Source organism: Pseudopipra pipra, chromosome 4 (genome assembly GCF_036250125.1).
Source record: "Pseudopipra pipra isolate bDixPip1 chromosome 4, bDixPip1.hap1, whole genome shotgun sequence".
NCBI lineage: Eukaryota > Metazoa > Chordata > Aves > Passeriformes > Pipridae > Pseudopipra > Pseudopipra pipra.
The window spans coordinates 47,935,319-47,945,619 of record NC_087552.1 but is presented as its reverse complement, the minus strand read 5'-3'; the positions used below and the strand labels follow the sequence as shown (position 1 = coordinate 47,945,619).

Sequence of the window (10,301 nt, the reverse complement as noted above, 5' to 3'; positions counted from 1 at the left end):
TTTGTGTTATTTTCAGTATTGTTTTTGATGGCTCCTGTAATTCCCACCACAAAGGTTTACCTGGTGATGATGTGCTTAAGGTGAGGAAAGTTCATTAAATTTATTTTGGATACTGACAAATGCCTGTGTTATAAAGACTTGGAAAATGTTGAGCACTGAAAATGCGTGGGTTGCAGAAATACATGCTTTTCTCTGCTCTTCAGTGATGAGTTGGATTCTGAGCCTAATGTCTTATATAACCCACTAAGATCTACCCTGTAGCAGTCTTGTAAAATAGAAGACATGGTTTCTAATGCTATGAATCTGCCTTTTATCGAAGCTGAAGCATTACAGATTTAACCACGCTATTTGTAGATGACAAACAGACCAGCCCCTAATCCTCTTCGGTTTCTCTACCCAGAAAACCCCTTAATGCCACATTTCTCTAAGACTGTGTAAGTGCAATGCCAGGTATGTACAGTGGGGTGAAAACAGGCTGCCATTCCAGGCTCTGGGTCTAAATGTTCATGTCTTAGTCTGAAGGAACTGCATTGGTTTGGTGGTGGGATTTTTTGGGTTGTTTTGTTTGTTTTTTTTATTTTTGAACCAGTCAGCCAAAACCTGTAGCCTCTTCTTTCCCACAGCCTAAGAACACACACTCTGTCCATGGTGAATTTCAACTCCTATGTGGAGTGCATTTCTAGCTGAGGTCATGTAAAAATGGGGCAGAAATGGAAGAGCCTAAACTTTTAGCTGTTTATGGGACATTCATACAGGTGTGTCCCAGGTACAGTAACTGTGGTGCCACCAGTCATCCTGCTGAAAATTCTTGCTCAAAATCCAAAAAGCCAAACCAGTTGGCCATACTCTAATTGTAGAAGCTCCCTAAACTTTATATGCACTTCTTTTAATGCTTTTTTGATATAAAAACAGGATCATCAGAAAAATCAAGCTCTTTAACAGGTTGGTTACAGAGGCAAGTGTGAAATTGCAGAACAAACCTGTGCAACTTCCACATTTTTATTTTAAAAACTTACTGAGATGACAAGTACTGCTTTTGCCCAGTCATAGCAATGTATTTGGCTGCTCTCTAAGGCCAGCTAGGCAGGTAGGAGTTAGCCTGAATAGTGGTCTTACATTCTGGTTTGGTTTTTTTTTTTTAAAGCACAAACACTGAGTTATTGGAAATCTAGTATAAAATTAGCTCATGAAATCTTAGTATAAGCTTTGAAAGTTGCTTTAGTAGTTGCTACTAGTTACAGTGACTTAATGTGGTCAAGTGCATGATGGAATTTTTCACAATTTAAAGAATTTAGTTGGGGTGTAATGGAAGCCTGTTGCAGGTGATCTGCTGACGTTCTCAGTTGTGCTGTGTATGCTGTGCAGTTTCCAGCACAGACTGGACAGTGGCCTTGTCCCTCCACTATGTCTCAAAGCACTTGCAGCCCGGCCCTGTCTTGCCTGTTGGCTGGGTTGGGGGCTGGGATTTTAGCAACTTTCATCATACTTCTTGTCTTTCTAGTATATTGCCATCGGGGAGGTGTGGTGATGTTCTAGCTCAAAATACCTGGATACTTGAGAAACAGGCAATATCTTACAAAGTGTGTATGTGCATATATATATATATATATATATATATATATATATATACACACACACACATAAAAGGCTCCTAGTCAGCTGAAGAGCTGTTCACAGGACTGGGAACTGTAAGATCTCAAGGTTCAAGACAGCAGGATTGATGCTGTTCTGGCTTTTTCTCACTAAAAGGGTGTTAGGCATTGGAACAGGCTGCCCAGCAAAGCAGGGGAATCACCATCCCTGAAGTGGGGGAAAAAAACCCCACGTGTGGATGTGGCAATGGAGGATATGGTTTAGTGGTGAACAGGAGAGTGCTGGGTTAAACGTTTGGACTCAATGATCTTAGAGGTCTTTTCCAACTGTAATGATTCTATGATTACACATAAGCACTTCCTAGATGGTGGTACTTTTGGAGAAGGAGCTGGTTGGTATATGACAGCAAATGCCTGGGTTTGGGTGAAGAAAATAGAGAAAAAGTTTAAATAATAGTGCTCTTTTGCTTTTAAAGGGAGGTAAGGATTGCCTTGCATTTTTGAATATGAAAGAAACAGTTAAGGTAACCAGCTGAAGTTTTGTTGCCACAGTCCTATGCAATTTCTTGTTCTTTTGTGGCTGGAGAATGTGAAATATGGTGAGTGAGAGCTCAAGTGTTGAAGGAAAGGCTCTGCAAACCGTTGCATCTGCAACATGTGTTTCCCATCCATCCTGCAGCTCTCCCTGCTGGGGTGAGATGCAGCCACTTTCAGTTGCTGCCAATGGAACCTCGGAGGCAGCATCTAAAGCAGGAATTTACATCTCTGTATGTTGAACACAGCAGAGATTTGCAAGTGCACACTGCCTCCAACTCCTCATTTCCAGGCACCAGAAACAAAATGGTCAGGTTTATGGGGGTGGAAAACACCTCACATCAACTGAGATGTTTAAAATGAGAAAAGCTTGTTCTTGCCGTTTTCAAAGGTGCCTATACTCTGTATATGGCAAAGTGCAATTAGGAAAGATGAAGGTAAACTTCTAATCTTCGATCCTGCCAGGACAAAGTTTTTCAAAGGAAACTTGTTGAACCAAAGGGCAGAACCAGATCACAAGCAAGCCTGCTCTTCCCAGGGCACTGCCACCACGTGTGTGTCTGCTGAGCTGATGCTTGCTGTTTGAGATCTATGAGTAAGACACTAAGTCAGGAAACCTGAAGTGAGGGAGGGGCTGTACTTCCCAAGAGATAAGAGGCAGCCTGCTGCCCTACAGCCTCTCCCTCACCTCAGCTGCTTCTCCAGCTCAGGCTGGCTGCACAGTGCCTGGAACGCTGCCACGAGATTCAGTGAGCAGTTTTACAGTGTATTTCTAGAAAGAGGTTGGTAGTTTAGTCTCTCTCTGTGTTTGTCCCAGATACCGTATGTTTAAAAAAATCTTGAATTAAGAGGATCAGATTGTTTCATCCTAATAAAACCTGAGTTATCCTTAATTTCCAGAGACATGGAAATAATGGTGTAATGGCACTTGCTGTACTGATGTGGCATTTTTCCAGAGGTTACCTCATATGGCCCTAAGTCAGCACCCTTGGCAAGTTATGGCTACAGGCTTCTGCTAACATAACCTTCTGTTACAGGTTACATTTAAGCTGTAACATTTCCCATAGGCATGTGGCATGTACTATAGCTGTGCATTTCTTCGGGATTACTTAAATTTACTTCCCCAGTGAAAATATAGTTGCCGGGGGGTCTGACAGTGACAGAGACTGTGTGCTAGAAAGAACAGCTAGTAAGACTGTGTTGATATTGCTACCCTTGAATAGCTGAAATCTTCTGGAATTTCTGTCACTAATGCCTGAGACTCAGAAGTGCAACTAACCTTTGGATTGCTAATCTTTACAAGTACTTAACAGCTTCATTCTCATATAAACAGGAGCTTTGTTTTCAAGTTTGCACAACAGCAAAATGCCATTGAATGGCATTGCATCAGGTGTGGCAGGAGTTGTAATTACCACTCTTCTTCATGCTAAGTTTATGGAAAAATATATTGATATTTCCAAAGTTCAGTTTTAAGAAAACTGATAATCTTGCTTGCTACCACGCTCTTGGTGTTACTGCTGGTGGGTGTTGACAGTTCTGAACTACAGCTACAGCACTTCTGCTGTTGATTTTGTTTCTCTCCTGGGGCACAGGGGCCTTGTGGCATATAGAAGTAATACACAACTTATGCAAGTATTTAATTCCCAAAGGCAAAAGATCAGCATCTTCATCTGGGCATCCAGTGTGATATTACAGAAAAAAAGGAACTGCAGACTGTAAAAATGGCTAATTGTTATTTATAATTTTCTCCAGGCATTCAGCTTCAATTACAGATTTCCTTCCCTCCCATCTTTCCTTGAACATTTAATTGATTTGAGATTATTAATGTTTACACTTTGATCAGTGAAAGAAGGTTAGACAACCCTGAGAGGTTACATGTTACCACACAGCATTTCCAGGCAAGAGCTCCATGCTCTCAACAAGCTCTGCTCGCACCTAAATGCACGTCTCTGCTTCCTTGTTTGGTGGCACAGCCAACGTTTCAGCCCATCTCTACTCCTTTAAAAATACTATTCTTTAACACTTTCACTCCCCTCCCTGGGTATTTCTTCTTCTGGTAAACGAAATTTAAAGAGAAGGGTGTTTTCCATGACATGAAGTGAGGGAAGGGCTATGCCCATCCAGACACTGTGCAGTGCTGCTCCATCCTTCAGCAACACAGGGACTGTACACATGAAGGTACAAAAGTAGTTTTAAGTTGTGCATGTTCAAACAAGTGCTGTGTGAGTAAATTCCAAGGCAGTAATGTAAACATACAAATCAGAGGTCTCTAGCCTTTAGAGTGGGGCATCAGTTTATAAAGAGATACAGAGAGAAGACAAGGAAAAAATACAGTATGCGTTTTTACTGAAATCTCACAAGTCATTTGTCTGGGTAGGGGAGAGAAGATAAAAGTGACATTAAGCAACTTCTCACAAGTCAGTTCTGTGAGTGGGGGAGAGAGAGTGCCTTTGGTACAGTCGTGGGAAGGGTATAAGAGCGCTCCACTGTGAAACTTGGATAAAACTGACATCAAGCAACTCAGGAAAAAAAAAACTTCTAGAACCTTAGAAGCTACAGAAAGCAAAATTTCAAATGAGTTACATTTATTCAGTTAAAAAATTGACAGTTAGTAATGGTCACATGAACACCAGGGAACTGTATCTACATTTCCTGACGTCAATATGAACGGCACTAGGGTTTTTCTGTTTCTTTTACGTATACAAATCTAATGCCAGTTAAAAAAATACAAAACAAAACTGAAACCCAAGACACTGTGAAATCAACACTGCTTAAAAACTCAAAATTCAATCTGATATATTTGAAAATAAATATTTTTTACCTTTCTTGTTAGAAAAAGACAACTCACCAACTGCTTTCAAAGCAGTTACACCTTTAAGACCGTTCCCAAAAGTGTTTCATAAATAATTACCCATGATTGATTGTCTATTAATGCAGCATCTCTCAGTCATAGCTGGGGTCTCTGTATTAGGCCATACAGTATTTTTTTCAGACACAGTGTTTTGTTTCCCCCCCTTCCTTTTTATTTAGGTATACTTTCTTTGAATATAGCATATCATGCTGGCAAAATTCATGCGGATGGCATAGCATGAAGTGTAGCAGAGCTTAAAATCACCTGCTTAGAAAAAGGAAAAAAAAAAAAAGACAAGGAATGTAGTGTTAAAAATCATCATAGTGAAAAAGCAACTATCCAGTCTCATGGACAATTTCAAATGTTCTCTCACAGCTGTCTCATCTACTATGATTTGTTCAAATGTCCTTTTTTTAATCCAAATTAATTTAATTCTCTTTAACTTTTTCCACCAGGGATAAGTAAAAAAATAAAAGGTTAATTATTAAAACTAGTCTCTTTTCCCTTTTAATCAAAATAACCATTTTCCAGCCCTCTGACTGTATATCTAATTTTAATAATTTTTTCAAATAGAGAAGCTTATGAATCTGACATGTTTGACATCTCCCGATGCCGTGACATTTAAAACACTCGTAACAATACCTGGGTTAAATCTCTGAAAATATAAATGGTTCTTGAATCGACTTTAACATCTGAAAAAGGCCACAACTTTAAACCTTCAGAACATTTTCACAAATTATAATCCTAAGGGACACTTAGAATTATTGAGCAGGCAAATGAGCCTCCAGATGATTCTCTCTCATAGGCAACTGTGCAATTTAAAAAGCCTCCTTTCAAGGAAGCTATCATCTCTAATCCCTTCCCCTGGCCATATAAAACATAAAGGCAACTGGCTTTAGAAGCCTTTGTAAATCCTGCACTTTAAGCCTCAAAGGATCACCCTATTAAAGAAACATTTTCCAGAAATGTCTCTCTTGACAGTTCTATGCATTATTCCTCAATGCCCCCCCATTTTTAACAGTTTCACTGACTAAAGAAATAAACTGTTTTTCAAATAGTCTTTTCAGTAAAGTGCTTGTTATTACTCAAAAAAAAAAAAAAAAGAAAGTGCAATATTTGAGTCTTAAGAGAATTTCTTTTTCCTGTGAAAAACTGCCTGATATATCTTTATTCATTTTTACATAAAGCTGAAATGAAACCTATTTCTTGTAAGGATAATGGGTTACTAATTTTGGTGTTTGGCAGTAGGCAAGATGCCCACAGAAGGTGGTGATACACTGGAACTGTAGTGCAGAAGGTAAACCTTCTAGATGAAGTGGAAGGCATATGGAGAGCTCCTACTAGAATCCTTTCATATTTATATACAAATATAATATATATTAAATATAATATAAAAATAGCTATAGTCTTTTTTCTCTGAAGTTATCCTAGATGCTTTTCTTCAAATCCTCACCCACTGCAGGTAAACCATGTCTGTCTCCTAAACTCTGTGCAACTACGCCATCTTTTTCACTCCATTATGTATCACCAGCCCATTTCTTCATAAATACAACCCTGCCCTTAACAGACTCCTTCCCTTCTGTCAGAGTTGTTCTGTAACATTTCCGCTCCAGAACCTGCTGCAGTATCACAGCATTCATTATCATGCTACTTATATCAGGATGTTGAAAATAAATCTATGACTGTAGTAAATGAGCTGGGCAGAAGCAAAAGGCTGATTAAGAAAGAGGCAATAGGCTGGTCCTCTTCTTACTAAAATTCAAGGACAATTCAGCAATTGATTCAGTAACAGGGAAAGCTGCAGACCCATTAAATAAATATACACTTTTTAGTCACTACCTGTGAAACAACACATCTGCATACTTGCACACAATCTGGACCAAATTCTACATGCTTGCTTTCATAAAATGCTTGCCTGATTAGTGTCAGGAATTTTTCAAATGTGTGCCATGTTTTTCCAGTTTCTTTGAATTTCCCCATCTTCTATCCTTTCTCTACTAGCTGGTAGTTCTGTAATTGAATGACCTCTCTCTGAGGTTACAAAAAGTTTCTTGGTCAAAGCATACATTTTTATAGTTCTCTTTCAGCAGCCACACTATCATATCATCTAATTTCTCTCTCTTCTAGTTTAGCCTTTTTACCAACAGACCTATAGCAGCACACCAGAGTATCTGGGAAGGGGAAAATGGGAAGAGAAGTTTAAACAAAGCTTTATATAAAAAGCTGCATCATAAACCATCTGGCTGGTATCTCTAATTTCTGTAATTCTCAGTATAATAGTTTAATACACCTATTTTACCATTATTCAGTAGTTCTAACAGTACTATTAAAGCTCTCCCACTTTTCTTTTTTAGTGCTATATTTTCATTGTAATTGGTTTAAAAAATTTGTATCTAACCTATTTTTCATTAGGCAAAGAACTGATAGCACAGACCTCTAGTCAACGCAGCTTCATACAGAAACAGGTGGAATGGAGTGGTAGGGATAGCAGAGCAAGGCAGGATTTCTTTACCTAGAACTTTACAGAAACAGGTCTCTGACAATTATCCCAGTCTGGAGAATGCCAGAAATCCCTTTAAAGTAGGGGAAGTGTTTCTTGCTGTGTTTGGTATTGGCATCTGTTCCTTGCTCCAGGTTGCAGTAGGCTTCCTGGAGCAAAGAGCAATCTGATTCTCTTTGGTACTGTGTTTCTCACACTCTCCTTTCTTGTTCACTGCTTGGCTTTTTGGTGCCAAATATTTGCTTTATGACTGGGGAATAACAAAGATCTAATGCTGGGACACGTGCAGAGGCAAAGGCTAGCCCCAAAACGTAACCAATGGCATCAAAGGCTTGGCTAAACTCGTATAACCTCCTGCGGGTTTGGTTCATCCAGTAATACAATCAAACTGTTCCACAGTACAAAATGGACCATCACCATTTGGTTACATTCATTCAACTCCTCTTCAGTATTCAAGATTAATCCAGCTTTCTCTCGCTAGTACTAATTTTAACTGCTTTTACTGTTGGGTTTTTTTGTTTGTTTTTAATTATCAGATCTATCAGCATTTATTCCTTTTCCTCTGAAGTTCTGGTTTCCACAAACTAGTACCATAAAAACCTACCAACATTTAGTTAAATAGCACATCGTATCTGTTGGAACTTTTTATTTTCTTTATAAAGTGAAGTTGCCTTCTGAAGTCTTAGTTCAGTGGTATCTCAAATCAATAGCCTGCTAGTGTTAAATGCAGTCACGATCTCCCCCAAAGCATACTTTGAATGCTTCAAAAATTACTAAAAAAAAAAAAAAATCAGCTTATTATTCCTCCTCCTGCAAAAGGAGTCCTGTACTTTTAGTTTTTTGGTGGTTTTTTTTTTAATTATTTTTAAGAGTATTACCTTAAAGGTCTGAGATTTTTGAGACTCCTCTATTTCTGGCTACTATCTGAGGGGGAGTACCAGTCAAAAATATTCATGGTCTCAACTCACTCCATTGTTAAAATAAACACAATACAGAAATATCTATGAAGTAGATACACAAGTTTGGTTGACAATGTGCTAAGACTTCAAAATTGAAAATGGTTACAGATTCAAGACATTGTAATTCAAGATGTTCAACATTATCACCTGAATTAAAATCAAGGCACTATGGGTTTTGTTGTTGTTAAAATGACCCTGAATTAGTTCTGACTAATTTTTGAAGGAGAATAAAAAGATTCCAACATGTTTTAACAAGTTACAATTCTCACCACAGAGAAAGTGGTTAAAAAGTGCCCAAAAGGTTATTAAATGTAAATATATTTTTGTGCAAATTACTCCTATAACTGAAACATTCTTGAAAATTACTGTCATTTTTTTTAAACCTTTTACATAAATATTTCCAACTATGAACTATATCAAAAGATAGCTTTGGGGAATAAAATTCCAAACCATCTGCAAGAAAGCAGTGCAAATTCCTATTTTTCAAATAAAACTATGAATTCATTATGAAATTATGGATGATATTCATGAATCTGAATGTCCTGAACCCTGATGCATGATCACCAGTTCAAACAGCTTCATCAATAATTTAACTTCAAGAAGTCAACTAACCAACACACTATACCTCACCGAACAAACCCTGACATCACAGACAAAGCACAAACAAGAGACTTGTGCCCACATTAAGGGTGAAAATAATGATGCATCATGTTGTAAACAAAAGGGTAGAACAGAGGAAAACATTAGTCTGAGTATGGTGTGAGAATTTAGGGAAACATATTCAAACCTACAAATAACAGATTACATTTTCATGCATCATATAAAATATTTTGCTCTTTCTCCTTTTATGCAGACATATACACAATATTTTACAGCATCTGTACAACAGAGAACTGGATTTCACACAACATTTTCAAAATATTTACTCTCCCATAATCATCTGAAAAAAAATTAGATGGTTTTTGGACTATATTCCTGGCATTTTTTTCTGCTAATTCAAACAATTGCTCCATGTCCATTTTAATACTTTAAAAATGTATAGGATTGATAAAAATACCGATATTTTCAGCATCACTCTCATTTCAGTCACATTTGGAGATTTCACCTGGACAAATTAAAACATGGCAGCAAATCCTTTAGAACACAGAAACTGGGGCAACTCTCAAAGTTGGCCATGTCCCCATCGTTATCTTGTGGCTTAACAGATTCCAGAAGTCAGAAGTAGATCTCAATTAGGTGACAGAAAGCCTTCGAACTGCTACGTCTGTAGCTTCAGTGCAACTGTTTGGGGAGCAGCCCCTCCTGGCAGTTTGCTTCAAAAAGAGGCAGAGCTCCACACTACTGTGGCTGAACTTTAGAAGGGTCAGTCATCTTGTCAGTTCTGTGTCGTGACAGTTGCTGCTGTTGAGACTGATGCTGCTGGTGGTGGGACTGAGTGAAAGTGCTTTGTTGTAGTGGGAAAGCAGCAGAGAGGATAAGCTGAGCTGACTGATTTCCATGAAGTAACCTGGATGTCTAAAACATGGAAATAGAAAAAGATTATTTTTCCTGCCACACAGAGAAATACAGGCCTAGCTGCTTTTTAACTTTTTGTAAGTGTTCGATCAAAATAAACTTCAGATTTGGTCAGTTAAGGTGAGCAAACAATGCAAAGATTAGTTCATACTGATAAATTTAATCAGAGCATCTGACCAATTAATAAAGCAGCTGTAAGCGGTCATTGTAATTTCCTGTGATGATGGGTAGGAATGTGTGGCAATGTCTCCATTTCAAACCACAAGAGCATAGCAGGGCTTAAGGAATCTATTTGAATAGATATCTCATTGCAGTCAAATGAAAAAATAGCATAGATCACATTTATTCCC

The 10,301-nt window shown here is 38.2% G+C and overlaps 1 protein-coding gene across 8 annotated transcripts in view; it reads right to left on the bottom strand.

Annotated features, from left to right (window-relative positions):
* Positions 1-4,401: 4,401 nt before the first annotated feature.
* CLOCK (clock circadian regulator) overlaps positions 4,402-10,301 on the bottom strand; it is a 67,472-nt gene continuing 61,572 nt past the window's right edge. For all 8 annotated transcript variants that reach the window (XM_064652856.1, XM_064652851.1, XM_064652857.1 and 5 more), the window contains one exon: positions 4,402-9,951. In XM_064652856.1, the coding sequence (XP_064508926.1) occupies positions 9,775-9,951 (177 nt within the window). In that variant the 3' untranslated portion in view covers positions 4,402-9,774. The remainder of the gene's footprint in view (positions 9,952-10,301) is intronic.